General features: G+C 45.9%; 1 protein-coding gene across 3 annotated transcripts in view; it reads right to left on the reverse strand.

Moving 5' to 3' along the window:
• Positions 1–16,275, reverse strand: part of Cd44 (CD44 molecule (Indian blood group)) — an 88,531-nt gene extending 72,256 nt beyond the window's left edge. Inside the window, exon 1 of one of the 3 annotated variants that reach the window (XM_052183093.1) lies at positions 15,969–16,275. In XM_052183093.1, coding sequence (XP_052039053.1) covers positions 15,969–16,041 — 73 coding nt within the window. In that variant the 5' untranslated portion in view covers positions 16,042–16,275. The remainder of the gene's footprint in view (positions 1–15,968) is intronic. The other 2 variants (XM_052183091.1, XM_052183092.1) reach the window with 2 other exon arrangements.
• Between the last annotated feature and the right edge of the window lie 1,321 nt (positions 16,276–17,596).

Below are 17,596 nucleotides of genomic sequence, written 5' to 3' on the forward strand. Positions count from 1 at the left end.
ACTGACAAGGGGCTGGTTGGTGTCCCAGTAAATAACTTCCCCACCATGCTCATGTGAGCTGCTATAACTAAAGCCAGTCACTCACACACAAAAACAGACTTGAGGGCAAGAAGCAGACCCACAGGGAAGAAGAAAGACTTCGGCTAAAGACAGAATGGGAATGAATGAAGAGATTGCGAGGGAAATTAACTCAAGATCTTAATATGCATGTATGAAATAGCTAACAATTTTTTGTAAAATCCTTAAGGCCTCTCCCTCTCTCAGGATGTTAGACTGCTGAGCTAAACTGCACTGGGGTAGGAGATTAGACCAGAAGAACAAACAAAACAAAACCTCCCATCCATCCTCAGATTTATTAAAAGGTTAATATATTGAATACTTGAACTTGGAACTCAAAGGAACTAGACAGAAGGGCTCCTCCCACCTGTGACAGACAATATTAGTATAAGATTCAGTAGTCAGTTCCAGACTCCCTAAAGCTAAATCAGCCCCCAAAGGAGTTAATGTGGTATGAAGGCACAGACATGGGTTCTGAAGCTATAATCCAGGATTCAAATCCTCAGAGCACACTAATTAGCTCTGACCTTGGCTTGTAGTAAACTTGGGAGGAAAAAAAAATCATTAAAACTTCACTATGGTTAGAAAAAAAAGTATAATAATGCTAACCACGAAGTTAATGTGAATACTGGATTAGATAATGAAGCTGAAAACACTTCACACACATTAAAACACTCCAGTGGAAAAATGTAATAGAAAGGGGAAGCTGGCCATCTCCCTTGGGGGTCGTCATCCCAGAACTTACAGGAAGAAATGCTCATCCAAGGTCAGGATAATTCTTTTTTAATGGAGTACTGCAGAGAAGTGGTCCTCATGCACGGAGCAGCTCCAGCAGTGTGGAGATGGGCTGAGAGTCATGAGTTTCCAGTAATAAAGTGCTCAAGCACGCAAAAGATGAGCCCGGAAGCTATCTCATATAAATTAATACAAGGTTAGGGGTGTTTCTCAATGTTTTATTCCCTTTTCTGGAAGAGAGGAAAAGATACATTAATAGATACTGGAACTGAGAAAAGGCATAGACCAAGGGAGCCTCAAATTGTAATGAGTCTCTCTCAAAGTCTAGCCATGGAGTGCAGCTTCTCAGAAAAGCTCAGAAAAATGGGAAATTACCTTTGCCATTTTGGCTTTGCCACATATTGAGTCTTAAACTGTAGGTCTGCCAGACTTATTGATACTTTCTATGTCCTTATACATCATAGCAGACATTGTTACCATGGCAATATAAATCTAACTGAACTCAAATTTGCACAGAAATCTAGAACCTGTCCTGAAGAGGAGAAGATCACAGTTCCATCTCCAGTGGATGGATCATGCCTGCCTTAAGTCTATCACTGTGGCCTGAGTTCTCCTTGACTGTTATGTGATCCTATGGGTCCAATGAAAGAAAAAATCAAAGACCCCGGGAAAGCCTCTTCTCCATTTTAAAAGAGGTGCTTCTGCTGATGAGTACTGACCCAGTTTTCATGCATGGAGCTGTAGTTGTCAAATGGCCAACATGAGGAAGACTTGTTATAAGACAATGAGAATAGCAAGTGGCAAAGTTAGAAAAAGAGAGTCACGGGTCTTGACAATATCACTGAGATACAAAAACTATGCTACCATCAAATTTCTTACTGTGGGAGGAGTTATTTCGAGAGAGTTGATTCTTCTGTTGCTTACAGAGATGCTCAGCTGGATACCCTAACAAGTATGGGCCCAGAGATGCATGCGGTTTGCTGTCTCAAAGTATTGTAGCTTCTGGTGGGCTGTGATAGTTGTTACTCCAACCTTATCTCACCTACCCAAGGAAGTACAAGAAGATGAGAATGATGCCTATCACCATGTTGGAGCAGATACCCTTCACTTTTCTCTCTTATATCAGACATAGTTGCTGACAATTAGATCACATGGGGCAGCCCCTGCCTATACCATTTGGTAAACATTTTTATCATCCCCTGCATTTTACTTTGAATGTTTGCTTTCTCACCACAACCACACCACTAGTCTGAAAGAATCTACTCTTGTCATTTTCAGAGTCAGCAATTACCCTGAAGATAAAGCAGTGAGGCCTCTGAAGCCAAATGGGTTGACATATCCCAGAGTGTATAGCTGCTCATCTTGTCTGAGCTCAAAGGATGTACCTGCATGACCACAGGGAAGTCATTCAACACGCCACCTCAAACATACATGTTATCATACCCTAGATCCAAACCAAAAGTTTTAATCCTACACAGAGGCTTAGCATCACAGCCTAAGAGTAAACTATAATCTTTCCCCAGTGCTGCTGCATGTGGCACTTTCTGTTTCTCCAGAATTTGCCTTCTTTTGCCACTCCGGCACATGCCCCCAAAGCTCAAGTCAGTTTATAGATTCCCATGATGCTCATCTACCACTATCAACTACAAAGCAGACATGATTGTCAGCTAGCTTCAATATCTGGAGAACTTACATTTCTTGCTCTTTTATAGAACCCAAGAGTGAAGCAGCCAAAGGGGGGACTCATTTTATTTAATATCACTATGGGAACTTTGACCACACCCACTAGACTGTATTTTTCACATAGAGCTGATAGGGTTCTGAGAAGTCCAACAATAGGGGCCTCAAAGAACAGGGGATGCCACATACCCTGTTGACACCAGTTAATGCTGGTCATCTTATGTGGCTCAAGAGGCTTAGAACAGATGAGAATCCTCCCCTTACTATATGCCTTCATAAGATTGTGGGTGTCTCATTTATAACCCAGGACATGTGTATGCATATTCAAATAACGTATTGTTTTTTGATTAGTGTCTATCTCCCAGTAACACTGTTGATTCCAGGAAGCACCAGTGAGACTGTGCCTCACATCTCAAGTTACATAATCAGTGTCTAGCAGACACTAGTTATTGTTGTACACATCTTGTTCACTCAATCCATAAAACACATGACCATTGACTCCACTCAGAGTCACAAAGGCCAGTCTAGGTTGCTGTGGAGCCTATTGTTTCAGTTGCCCCATAAGGCAAAAATGATCCAAAGAACACAAATAAGGCAAGCAAGAAAATGCACAGCTCTAATGCAGCAATGGTCCCCAAGAGTGTAATCTAATCACCTATACCATTCTGCATTGTGCCACTAATACACTGCTCATTTGGATCCCTCTCTGTTTATACTCAAGGTCTTCTTAGAGTGGTAATTCAGAGCTTAGTAACTTATTCTCTACTGTTTCAAAGAGGAAAAAATGGAAAAAAGTTTGTCTAGGAGTCAGAGGACCTGGATATACACATAATGTGTTGTGTGACCTTGGACAGTCACTTGAAGCCTTGAGGTTTCAATAGGATGTCCAATAAGGACAAGTGTGCTATATACTTTCCAACTCTTCATTCTGACTCGGTAGCCTCTTTGGCTTGTAGTGCCAAGGCCACTGCAACTTCTCTCTTAGGTTCCTTCTTCTCTTTCTCCACTTCTCCATTTTATGAGCCATACTATGGCACTGCTGTGGGGATCCAGTTCAGCTTGCACCTTTCAAACTCTCAATAGTAGATAACCTTCCCACCTGTCTCCAGCGTTGTGGATGAGTCATCCCACCAGAAGTATGGAGACCCATCTGTGCAGAACACCTCAGTCTCCTACCAGCCCGAACACATTCACACGCTTCAGGAAATGGTACAACCAAGAAAAAGCCTGGGCCAGTGTGAAGCCCTCCTAGATAAGAAGGGGGTGGAAGCTCTGAGAAGATTGGTGAGCATTCCAAAGAATATGGTTTCAACGATTGGGGTCAACCAGCAACAGGAGACACAGATAAAGGTAAAAGTTAGTCCAGGTAATAATAGCACCTTGTAGTTTTATTCACATGCTTCAGCCTGACCAGGCAAGGGGGCAGGGTAACAAAACAAACCTACTTTCACACCAGCAAGCCAAGGTGCAGAGGTCAAGAGGAGGCAGAGGGATTATTATCCTAGGTGGTTCACACAGTATATCGAAGCATTAGATAGATAAAGCCAATAGCCCAAGGTCACACAATTAGGCTTTCACAGGTTGGGAATTAGAGCAGAATGTCCTAATCTTACCCAGGGGCTATTTCTAGTAGACTCTCCATGGAGCCTTTTGTTTACACTTCACTCCTATCTTATCTTACCTTCCTAGGTAGTGAGCCTACTTTTTCCCTTGGGGACCAGTAGGGAAATTTGAGTGGCTCAGCGTGGCTGGCTAGCTTGAGCTTAGAATTCAGCTTTTGGACTTGGATGCTGTGAGCTGGGCCAGTCTGTGGAATGTTGTTGCTATTTTACATTTGAGAAGCATAGAGGACAGCCCAGTGGCAGCTGAGAATGCAGAGGCTCCAGGGGCTGATAAAACTTGTAATTAACATGCACGTACAACCCTTTCATCTTCAAAGGCTTCCTTCCCATTAGCCAGTTCTTTCTCCTATCACCCTCATGGGTGAGGCTTCGCTTTTTTTTTTTTTTTTTTTTTTTTTTTTTTAGTCTTCTCAGTTTGCAGATGGAAGTGATGTGAAGAAGGGGGCCTTTGCCAGTTTGTCTGGCCTTGGTTCAAACAGAAGATTCCTGGCTCCAAGAATCTAACTTGACATGGGGTGATGGGAAAACAGAAGAAGCATGAATCAGAAGAGAAGGCACAAGTGACTGCACCTATCCTCTGGGTAAAAGACTATTTTTATACTGTTCTGGAAGTGGGGAGAGGTGGAGAGGATGGCTCCTTATCTAGATTCAAGAAGAGCTAAACTTCCAGAGGATTCTACATATGACTATCAGAAACAGGGCACAGAGAAGCCTGGGGCTCTAGTGTGGTGCCATTGGTGTGGTAGGAGGGAGCCAAATGCTCAGATATTTTGTCCATAGCAGACATCATGAACGGATCACAGCTTTTTTTTTTTTTTGTATAAAGATTAAGCTTTTTAACACAGCACCCCAAGAAACCTCTATTGATTAGTAATAAGTGCTACATGAGCAGAAATAAAGCTGTTAACTGATGTCACAGGACATGTTTAAGAGTCACCTGAATTGTCACTCCCCAAGCAAGGTAAAGGTTTTAAAGTACTCACCACCTTGGCACCACCATTGGCATTCACCTTGGTCCAAGTTCTGTTAGCACTGCCTGATAGAGTTGAGGGCTTCCTCTGAGTCTCTGAGGGAGAACTGGACCCTCTAGACAATGCCATTATTATTCTGTCACCTGGAATCTGTTGCATCCATCTCTTCAACATGAGCAGTCTTATATAGACAGACTTTAACTTCAACAAACCCATTCTTCTGTGCACACCTTTAAATGTTTTGCTCATGACATGCCCCCTCTATTTCCCTTCTCCTGTGCTCTTTTTTCTTTTGCATTCAGTATTTCTTCTAGTTCCCTGGGATTTTCCTTCACACCAGCAGCTCTGGGGCATGTCTTGCCTTTTCTGATTTCCACTCAGTTATACGATGTCTTCTTCTCAGTAGCTTGATAGCTTCTACTTAGAAGCTTGATGGTTCTACTAAGTTAGTAGCTTCCAGCTATCAAGCTTCTGCATACCTAAGACTAGCTCTTCTGCATCCCTCACTTCTTCCCACCTGTCAATCACACAACTCAGTATAATAAACCAGACCGTTTGTCACCATCTTATATCTGAGGAAACAGGAGCAGTGATAAAAGAGGGTCCACGCCCACGGCTCTTCTGTGACCAAGGCAAAGGGCTCTGCTGTCCGAGTGTGGGTTTTCACTTCTCACAGAGTAACTGACTGAGGGCTGGAAGTAGACAGGGTATTCAGCCTCTGACGCCCTTTGAAACCCTTCTCAGTATCACAGTATTTGTGATTTCTCTTTTATCTCCCACTGAGCAAATATTTCTTGGGTTTTACAGGAGAAAAAATGAACAAGAATCTGGAAGGCTCTTGGTAGAAGGAGTAAACTCATCTCACTGGCCTGCTTTGTACAGTACCCTACTAAAACTTTATATGTATATAACATGTTTTATATGTATGCATAATATATTGTCTTATGTACATATATGTTATTATCATTTTATTTTATGTGTATGAGTGCTTTGCCTGAATGTCTCTGGACCATGCCTGAGCTTGGCATGCTCAGAGGCCAGAAGAGAGTGTCAGATCCACTGGAAGTGAAACTACAGACAGTTAGCTGTAAGCTAGCATGTAGGTGCTGGGAATAGAACCTATGTCCTCTGGAAGAGCAGCCAGTGCTCTTAACCACTGAGCCATTGCTGCAGCCAATGTGTACATATATTATAGAGGGTACAAGGACCATTTTGTACTAACATGCTGTAAAGGCCCCTTGAAGGAGGTTAAGAAATACAGGATGCTCATGAAACTTTAAGGCCAGCCTGGTCTACAGAGTGAGTTCCAGGGCAGCCAGGGCTATACAGAGAAACCCTGTCTCGGAAAAAAAAAAAATCCAAAGAGTGAAGGACATGGTTCTTTCTTCTCACAGAAGTTGGACTTCCAGGCCTCCTGGTACAATATTGTTTGAATTATCATTTGAAACAAGCAGTGCTTCATTTGGATCCTGCCCATGATCCCAGGACTAACTCCCCACAGTGGAAGCTGTGTGGCTCAGACACATTGTTAGTTTCTCTGTCCCAAACTGCTACATCTGCCCCCTTCCAAGAAGGAGGGAGATTTTGGTAGTGTGCAAGGAGGGAAAATCCCTGTCCCTAGAACTCGCTTTTGCCTGCTGCTGTTTATGGAGTATAACTGGGTCTTTGTGCTTGTTTCTGGCATGGATTAATAATTCACTGCTGACATTAAATCCATACTGGACATCACATTTTTGTACCGTTCTATTGTAATATCATAGCAGTACTATTTTCTCCACTAACTTTAGTGAAGCATGGGTATTAGTGAACTCAGAGTGGTGAATTTACAGAGTGGGCGGCCTGGAAAGGACTATAGAGATCACCTAGAGATTCTCTCCTTTCACACATGGAGAAAATAGAGGAGAGTGATGTGGTGAGGCACTGTACAGTGACTTAGTAACACAGAGAAACAAAACGGAGGATCATTTCTTTCCTGAAAGCACTTCTGCGTGCTGTGGGACTTTAGAGAGCAGGAGCTGAGTCTTGTTCTAGGTGTGACGGCCCGAGCTCACCCTGCTCTTGGATGACAGAGAATGAACTAGAATCACTCTTGTTTCAGAGCCAGGAGTCTTCAGCACCGCCCTCTCTTCACTGCCCCCTCCTCATTCCCACACCAATTGTCTGATGATGTGGAGCAGCTCCTAGATCTGGAAACCATTGATGGGAAGAAATGACCTGCACTCTCTCCACCTCCTCACACATTTTTAACATAGGGACCAAAAAGCCAACACTGTCTCAGAGTGTTGCTGAGAACAGGATTTCGATGGTGGGAGTTCACTATATACAAGGTCAGATTTTAAGATGACTGAGTCACACACACAGCCAGACCTAAAGGAAATCAAGAGGCCTACTCTATGGGACAAACTCTAATGGGCTTTTTCACCTCCTTGCCTTTCCTGATCCATCAAAACTTAACAAAGATTCACTTAAGCTGAAGAGGGTACCCAGAAAAGAAACTTCAGGGAGTTTGAGATTTGCTTCAAGAAGCATGAGGGAAGAAAATGTTTTTCTAGAGACCAAAAAGAAAAGGCAGAACTGAAAATAAGACAGCTAGAACTTACCCAAATATCTCAAATAGCTAATGATGGTGATTTCTTCTAGGTTAAGTCCAGAAATTTTATTCAGTTAACCATCTAAATATTTAAAGAGAGCTTACTATAGTTGGGGAAATAGGTTAATAGCTGGGAGCTATGATGTATACAGAAGTGTTCATAATGCTTGGGTTTTCCATTGGGAACTTTGGAATCCCATAGCTACAACCAAAGAACATTGCTTTAGGTTCTTTTAAAATTAAGCCTTTATTATTTTTGTGTATATATGTATACCTATGTATATATGTGCATGTGTATGTGTGTTCAGGTGCATGTGTACACGGAGGCAGGAGGATACCTCCTGTCATTTCTTAGGAGTAATCCACCTTGTTTGGGTGAGACAGGATATCTCACTGGCTTAGAATTTGTCAAACAGGCTTGGCTGGCTGCCCAAAGGGGTCTTCCCATTCCCACCTCTCCAGAGCTGGGACTGCAAGTGCACACCTGACTTTTTTACATGGTTGCTGAGGACCAAATTTAGAGCCTCGTATTTTCAAGGCCAGCCTTTTACCAACTGAGGTATCACCCTAAGTGAACTTCTCAGGAACGATCAGGCAATGCAACTAGTGCACAGTCGAGGACACTAAATGAGGACACAGTCGAGTGTCTAAATGAGTCAATGTAACCTCTAAGGTATCATGAAAAACAGGACCCAACACAAGACAAACTGCCAGCAGATTTCCTTTCCAAACCTCACCCATGCATGCATGGCCTCTGTTCTTTGGGCCTCTCTCAACCCATGTTCTCACTTGGCCAGTGGGGCAACCCTACAGCTCTCTGCTAGCTATAGACAGGGAGCAAGCTGTTCTCTTGAAGCTTCAAGCTGGAACTCATCTCTGAGAGGCTCAGCTCTTTGGGCAGGGTAGTCATCATTGGCAGGATTTGTGCCTGACATACTTATTTGATGCTTCTGGAACCTGCAGGGATGGGGTCAGGATTATAGTGAAATGACTGTCAGGGGCAAAGGCAAGTGCCAGGTGTGTGTAGCCACTCTTTTTTCCCTCATGTCTTAGTTCCAATGGTGGAGAACCCTTGCAAAGAAGTTTCACTAGTATCCTTTAAAAAAATGAAATAAGGAGCAGTGCCGCCTCGTTCATGACTGGTGTGCAACAGCTTTTGGAAGGCACTGTAGACTTGCTTAATAGCAAAGATATGCGTGACATTGAAGCAGATGGGAAATCCCGAATGAGTTCCTGCCAGTAGATTAAAGGCCCGCAGCTCTTTCACAGACTGAGTCACATGTACCCAAGTGCTTCACCTCTCTTCCTGAATGACTTGTTTCTCAGCCAGGGATGCCCAAAGAAAAGGATCTTATTGCCCAAGTGACATTTACTCGCTGTACACCAAGCCAAGCCCAGGTCACCTGGTTTGCCATAGAGCTGAGAAGAAGAGCTTCCAAGGACTAAGTCCTCTGTGCCCTGGATGTAAAACCCAACTCCTGGCCAACTCTTGGCAAACTCCTGCCTCAAACTCCTGTTTGTAGAGTGAAGACCCTGGATGCAGAGGCTCTTCAGCAAACAGGAAGCACTTGGTTACTGTTCATTCATTCCATGCCTCCTTCCGCTTTCTTTGATCACAAGTTACAGTTTTAGATGACAGAACATCAGTCATCAAAGTCCACCTTCACCCAGGAGGGAAATAGAAAAAAAAAGAAGCAACCATGAACAAAATCACAGATCACCATCCATTAACTTAGATCCTAAAACCTCACCACAAACAAGGGACTAGACTCACGATCAGGTGTTTATAAGTAAGCCACTCGGAGGACATGATCTGCTCCCTTTTTAATCTGCAAGTTCTGCACTCTCCTCTGACATCATGTTTTACAATGAAAGGCAAGGAGGTGGAGAGAGAGCTTAGTGGCTAAGCATGCTCGCTGTTCGTGAGAGGCTCCGAGTTCGGTTCCTAGCACCACACTAGGTGGCTCACAGTCGTCTGTAACCCCAGATCCAGGGTATCTGATACCCTCTTCTGGACCTTTGGGTACCTGCACTCACATGAGGACCTGGATTTGCATCTAGGTCCCCTCATTTTACAACTATGAGGCCCTGGCCCATTTTCTTAAATTCTGTGCTTTGGCCCCCTCATATGTGGAAAGATGGTAATAAAAGCACTGTTTTGGGAAGATTGGTGCATAATTTAGACAAGTTAGTTTATAGAAAACAAGGAGAGAGCCAGTTCTGGTTGTATGATTATTAACATTGGTAATGATAGCTCAGAAACCTACAGTTAGCTACCAAAAAGCAAGTACAAACAGTGTAGGAACTCTCAAAATGTCTTCACTTCCAGGTATTGGATGCTCTAAAGCTCTGCACATATGACCCTTTCCTTCCTCCCTCAAGTTTTTCAATTAAGCTTTACTTTCAAAAGCTGAAGAGTTGAGGAAGGTTCTTGGGACCTGAGTTTTACACATCACATCCTTGGTGACTCAAGCCCTCCCCACCCATTTTGAGTCTGTCTGCCCACACTTGCAAACAGGAGGGACACTTGTGCCAATCGGGCACACCCAGGTAACTGGGGCACCCCAACCTAATGGAGTTCTGGCTCTGTGAATCTAGCCCCCATAATAGCATCCCCTCATCCTGTGTCTGACTGTCTCTGAGCACTGGTAGACAAGTGATCTGAAGGAATGCAGGGCCTACTCTAGTCTTGCGCAACCTTGTACTGGGCAAGCTCACTGCAGAGGAAGTCAGTGGGTGCCCTGTTAGCTGCCAGGCTTCCTGCAGATTAGGCACTTTGGGGATACAGTAGTGTCATTTGGATAGCAGGCCATGGAAGATACCAGAATGTTCTGGAAAGTGTTTCTGTATCGCTCCCTGCTGCTCCCACCTACTAGAAGCAAGTATGAATCACAGGGCCTGTGAGCCACTGACTCAAGGACTCCCAGTGCCAGACCAGCAGCTCACAAAGCCAACCAGTGCTGGACAGTGTCTCATTTTGAGGTTTAAGAGTGAGTTTGGTGTAATCAACCCATCCCCAGCCATCCACTAACCCTCTCCTTAGACCGGCTCCATAGCCAGCAGCCACCAAAAGCACAGAGAGACAAACTCTCTGCATGGGAAGATGACATAGAAGCCCCTATGTAAGCAGTTGTCCAGCCAAGCCTTCTCCCTGCCCTGTGCAGAATGACAGAGCTATCAGTGTGCTATCATACACACACAAACATATTTGCACATCCAACATGTCAGCCCACCTGCCTCTATATGTGAAAATTCTTATTTCTCTATTTCAGACTCTCTTTTAAGTCCAACATTTCTGGTCCTCATTGGGGGCCTGCACTGGAATCTGGTACCACAAAAGTGAATGAGACCTAAACCTTGATTAGATGGAATCCCTCAGGGTAGCCCAGAAGGCCAGTAGCAGAAACACCTTTTCCATCTCTCACTAATGGTCCTGGCTCCCCAAATCCTTACTGGCCTGTTTGGAACTAGTATGGGCTTTTGGGTTTTATTCTTCTTGTGGTTATTTACCTTTAGGGTTTTTGTTTACTTGTTTGATTTTCCAGTTATGACGGTTGAACCCAGGACTTCATGTATGCTAGGTAAACACATTGTCACCAAGTTTCACCCTAGGGAACTATATGTGAGACCACTAAATGAATGAAAATTTGGGCTTAAATTTAAGACCCTCCTAAAAGACTCTTGTGTCCTCATTCAAGCAGAAGCACAAAGTAAACCCCAAGAATCTCTCTCTGAAGTAGAGAAGATCCCCTTTGAAACCTTCACGGGGCCAGGACACAGCTGCCACCTGCTTACACTTTCACAAGAATCATTTCCCTCTCACGCTCTGGTTAGAGTTGCTAAAATGGAGGTCCTCATGAAACACTACTGTAGCCCATATTTTGTCTGCAAGCAACCCCAGGTCAGGCTGTTAGGGAAGCCATCCCCCACCCCCCAACACACACACATGCCTCCTGTTTTTGTCGTTGTTGTTGTTGTTGTTGTTGTTGTTGTTGTTTGTTTTGTTTTGTTTTTTAATGGAGAACTGAGTCTACCTGGTTGGGTAGCCATATGTGCCCTACCAAGTTCTCGGTGGATTTTTGTTCAAGAGCTGTGACTTCTCTAGAAAGCCATGCCAACTCACTGCCTGGAATTTCAAGACTTCCCCTCAAATGGGGTGGGTATTTATAACCACCCAAAGAGTATATAACAGCATTTCTCTATGGGTCATTGCATTCAAAATGCCTGTGAGAGCAGCATAGGAGTGTCTGTGGGGCCTTTCTTAATTTGCAGGCAAAGAGCATTGCCCTGACTTGTCTCTTAGGTAAGGAGCAGCCTCTCCCTCTTTGCCAAGCCTACAAAGGAGAGCATGTCTAAAGGGGCAACTGGACTCTGATAAGGAAACGAACTTATTTTAGCAATAAATATCTAGGTTGGCATTCCTAACAGCTGTGGCTGAGCCCTGGGAAAGATGGGACAGAGGCGGGCAAGACAGGGCAGCCAGGAGCCTACAGCTTTCTGGAGAGAAGCAAGAGAGGCTGTTCATGATCTCTGCTGAGTACAAGGGGCAGGAACAGTGAGAGACCACACACTATTTCCAGAATCCTCCAAGGTAGTGATGGGGTGATGTTAGATGATGGGACACCTCAACTCTACTCATGTGTCCTTGGGGCTAGGAAAGTCTTAATGTGTGTGGTCATTGCAAGGCTATGTAAGAAAACCTACTGTTAAACTGAATTAGAGCAGTGAGTGGCACTTCTTAAGGGTTTCAGATCCAATAGCATCATGCTAGGATTTTAAAAATAGGGGTCCTTCTGGGATAAGAACTTCAAAAGCAGACCAACAGAGCCAGATAGCCTGACCCTTGGGGGCTCCCAGAGACTGAACCTCCAACTAGAAAACATAGGCTGGACTCCCATGTATGCAGCAGATGTGCAGGTCCCAAAACAACCAGAGCAGGAGCTGTCCCTGAACCTACTGTCGCCTGTGGGTCCCTTTCCCCTGACTGGGCAGCCTTATCTGGCCTCAGTTGGAGAGGATGTGCCTAGTCCTAGAGTGACTTGATGTGCTAGGGCGGGTTGGTACCCAGGGGGAGCCTCCCCCTTCTCAGAGAAGGGAAGAGGGTGTGGGGGAGGAAGTGTGTGAGGGGAGACTGGGAGGAGAGAGGATGCTGCAATTGGGATGTAAAGTGAATAAATGAATGAAAATAAATAAATGGATAGCTAGCTAGATAGATAGATAGAGGAAAACATAGGGTAATTCTAATTTTTCAGTGACGCTCAAGAGTCATATGAAACAAGGAATGTCTGTCTTGGGCGCCATTTTTCTTTAGGGTAAGATATGCTGATCATTATTCTTAAACTCAATCAGAATATATTGGGCCATAAAACACAAAACTATGATGAGTGTGTAAGGTAGCACTCAAGGTGTTAAAAATGTTATGCCACGCCCCAGCGTGGCCACACCTTCCTCCTCACCACTTCAGGGGAAACAGTGGGGCTCCTACTTGGAGACTGAGGTATTTGAAAGATGTCCTCACACCTTAACAGAGCAGGGAACTCACCAATCCCTGTCCCCCAAGGTCTGCTTCCTCTAGGGGAAAAGCAGGGTTTTTTTTTTTTTTCCCTAAGTGATCTTTAAAGTTCCCATTTTTGAGTCTATGACATTGAATCAGGAAATTTTTAGGGAATGAATGGAAGGAGATCTGTCATAGAGCAGGAATTTCGTGTGGCCCAGCATCCCTTCCCGCGTAAGGGGAAATTGGCAGAAAATAGAATTTTTTTTCCCCTCAGTTGCCAGAGTCTGCCAACACATTAACTCCTCACTGTGCTTTGGAAGTAGATAGCTGTACCCGGGAATAACTGAATGAATAGCAACACTTCAGCAAGGCTGGCGCTCACTTCCTTGCGTCTTCACAGGGGAAGGCTTAGCCCACACTCTAGCTGCCCAAGCTCAGTGGGAGCCGAGCCACGTCTGCTGCCCCCAAGTCCCACGACTCTCAGATGAACCCCATCTTTCACAGCAATAGAGGTGCAGATCCCTAGCCGTGATCTTTGGAAAGGGAGAGGAGATACACAAGTGGACTCTTGTCCCCTCTGCCTTCAACCTAGGGCCTCTTTCTCCCCTGGGGGAGAAGTTGCTGACAGCCTCACCACTTCTCTACTGTTTGACTTCTGACACAGCATTGGACATAGACAGCATGGGATGGTTTCCTCTCTTACTCCACCCCTCCCAAATCCCCCCTGCACTCCACCCCTACACCCCTCCCCCAACTTGGCCCAGTCTCAATGCTTCATCATCATCTTCTCAAACCAGTCACTCCCAGAAGGGGGCAATCATGACGCGTCTCCTCTCCCTCCCCTTTCTCCTTCCCCTCCGCCTGCCCAGACACACATCCTGTACTAAGACACATCTCATTTCTGGCTCTCATTTCCTTTCCAATGCCTTGACAAGGGCATGAAAGCCAGGGGTCCAGGTAGCTGCTACTACTGGCACCTGCCCTACTTGTCCTGGAGCCACACCGGGAAGGTAGACACCCCAAGGCAGAAGGAGCCTGATGGCCTCAGGACCTGCCTCCAGGGGGGTTCAGAAGGGCTTTGGGTATCTGGGAGTAGACCTTTTAGAATAGCTGGGAGACGGCCAGGAAAATGTGGGAGTTCTGCTCCTCGCCTCGACAAAGGTGGGAGTAGGTGTCCCAACCTTCCTTCAGTCCTCTGAGGCCACGTCCAGGGTGTTCCCTGCCCTTCCCTCATCCATCCTGACCGTTTCTGCCTTCCATGGCCCCTAGGAGCTCTGGCTCCCCACAGGAGCCTCCGCTGCAGCTCTGCTGGCCACTGTCCCGAGGGTCTTTTCAACTTTGTCTAGCACTGGCTTTTAGATACCCCATGGCAGTCTAAGCTGTGGAGCTTAAGGAACACGCAGCACCACTCCTTGCTGTGTGAATAGAAGAAGTCACCTAACCTCTCTGAGCCTCTGTCTCCCTATTGATGTGTGTGTGTGTGTGGGGGGCATTTCTCAACAAATCACCATGAGAATAAAATGAAATAGCATATGTGAATTACCTAAAATAAAGCCTGGCACAGCAAAGGGCATAAACAATGGCCAATAGTGTTGTCTTGCTATTATTGTTTGCATTACTTCTGCATCAGTATTCAAAATTTAACATTCAACAATGGAGGTACAATTTCCTAATCCCTACCTACCATGTCTAAAAAAAAAAAAAAAAGTTTGACATTCCCTTACCCCCAGAACTGGATTTAATAAATTCTTGCTGAGAGGAACTCACTATAGTTTGAGCTGACTTAATGACCTAGCTGGCACTTCTTAAAAGGAAGATTAACTATGCTGATGATAAAGCCTTCGTGGAATTATCTGTTCATATATAGATAAAGGAGGGAAATGCTTGGAATTAAGCCATCCTGAGTACTTGGCCTCAGCTCCTCCACTCCACAGCCACCGGAGCCACCAACCTCATTTCCATGGGATATCAGGAACTGGTGAGGTTCACCTGTTGCCCCGATACAGATCCCCTCCTGCTCTGAAGCTGCCAGGCAGCGAATGTGAACCCTGTTGCTGTTTGACTTTGCCTAGATTGGCAAAACCAGGGCACTGCAAGCACTGGGTGGCTGGTCCAATGATTGCTCCTGTTAGGTGTCCTCCTGGGTCCATGCTGGTACCTTTGGAGCATTCGGAACCTCACACAGAACCAGTTCAAACTCCCACAAGCTAAAATAATGCAGTTGGGGACCAAAGCGGACTGGCTGTAGGAGCTGGAAAACTAGTCTAAGTCGGGATCCACTCTCTTCAGCTTACAGAGGCTCCTTTCTGAAAAGCTCATTGCCCAATTCCTGGCCTACAGCTATGTGAGCACCTTGGGGGGTGTTCCATGGCTCCCTGCTCTAGCGCTGCCCCAGTCCCTGGCTCCAACCTGCTAGCCACAACCAGCCTGGCTTGGCACAACCAGCCTGGCTTGGGGAGACCTTGAGCACCAGAGCCTTTTAGTTGGGACAGTGGCTGCGCGCATCCAAGAGTACAGTTACTTTTGAGCCATGTGCTCCAGCAAGCATTGGGGACCTCGCCCAAAATCTGTGGCGGGCAACCTGCCCAGCAAACTTTCTTCTCCCGTTCTCTTTTCCTTTCACTAAAGCAGCACTTCCCAAGCGCAAGCTCTTTCCCATAGAGTAGTCCCAAACCCCAGCTTTGCTTTGCTAGCCCAATTCATTACAGTCCCTCTCCAGGCGATTCAACCCAGAGGCATCCAGCTGGAGACCTCGGGGCGCTCGCTCCGCGCAGCACGCTTACGCATCCCGCTGCCCAGGCTGGCGGGCCACTCACCGATCTGCTGCTGTGCCAGGCTCAACTGCAAGAGGCAAAGTCCCCAAACTGTGTGCCACCAAAACTTGTCCATGGTGTGCAGGATGAAACGGAGGGATCTAGTCGCCTCTGGAAAAGGGTCGCGGGGAGAGGTCCAACGAGGGGGAATGGAACCTGTCACTGGCTGGGGGCCGCTGGGCAATGAGACCGCCTCGGAAGTTGGCTGTGGTTTTTATTCCAGGCTTTGAAAGAGTGACCTAAGAGGGAGGGAGCGCGCGCAGGACACACCCAAAGCGAGGGGGCTGTGACTAAGCAGCCAACGGAAGTTTAAAGATACACCAGCCTGCTTTCCCTGCTGCCCCTGCGCCCCTGTTCTGCTCTCCTGGGCTGATGAGAATGTCTGTCGCCCCCGTGCGCCCACGTCCCCCAGGGCCACTCCACAGACTTCCTACCTCACCCCCCCACCCCCCACCCCCCTCACCCCCGCCCAGGGGCCCAGCCAGCCAGCCTATGAAGAGCAGCACTGCCAGGGACTAGGAGAAAGACTGAATAAAGAAGAATGACTCGCCCCTCTGAATAAAATCCTCCAGTTCTCCTTTGCCACTAAACTGAGAACCTGGCTAGGGAAAGACTGGGTTTCCCAGGAAGCTGGACTTATTTTAGGGAGGAGCTGAGAAAAAAAAATAAAGAGAGAGATCTGTCCGGGTAGATAGTGCCTTCCTGGCCAGGGTGGGGACTGAAAAGTGGGGAACTTGTGGGAGTGTCCTTTTCTCTTTTCCTCTGAGAGAAGTCCAAACCGCTCAGCGGATCTTTGCTTGGGAAAACCCAAGAATGCCCAACACATTTCATTCATGCTCTCAAATATCTACCAGTTCCTTAAATCACACATCCACCCATCCATTCCTCTGTCCACCCATCTTCCTCCTGCAAATGCACTAATCTAGCCATACTAATCTATCTCCCAATTCTTGTACTCTTCATCTGTACACCTTCCACCCACCTTTCCGTAAATCCTTTTTACACCCCTCCTAAGCTCGTATCCGTTCATCATATTTCCCATCCATCCCAATGCATGGACACGTTTCCTGTCTCTCGGTCCACCCCTCCCCATACCCACTCACACATTTAACTGTTCTTTCTTGTTTGCATTTTATACTCTCTTTGATACAAACTTTAGTACATTCCCCTTTGTTTCTTGATAAATCTCAAAGAGGGATGTATTTTGGCATAGTCTTCAAGGGAAATATTTCAAGGCTGAAATACGGGTGAAATCGTATTTAAAACCACAGTTCTAATGGTGGTTCTAATACCCTGCAAGATGCAATTTGGCTATCAAAAGCTCTGCTTATTTTTAATGTGAACTAAATCTGAGTGGACTCCTTGCCGAATGAGAAACACAGAAGGCATGGCCATGGCAGGACCTGGAATGAATCGTGCCAGAATTTCTGAGGGAAAATGATAGTTTGGGATTTACTGAAAGAAACTGGAAGAGTGAGTGAGAGAAATGTACACAGCCACCTGTCCATCCTTTTATTCATCAAGCACGTAATGAGTGCCCAAGGGTTTCGAGAGAAGCAAAGCCTGGTCTCTGTCTCCAGGCACTGCTCACGGCCACAGGCCAGCTGCTGCCTGCAATATAAAATATACGG

The sequence above is a fragment of the Apodemus sylvaticus genome, chromosome 5 (assembly GCF_947179515.1).
Source record: "Apodemus sylvaticus chromosome 5, mApoSyl1.1, whole genome shotgun sequence".
Lineage (NCBI taxonomy): Eukaryota > Metazoa > Chordata > Mammalia > Rodentia > Muridae > Apodemus > Apodemus sylvaticus.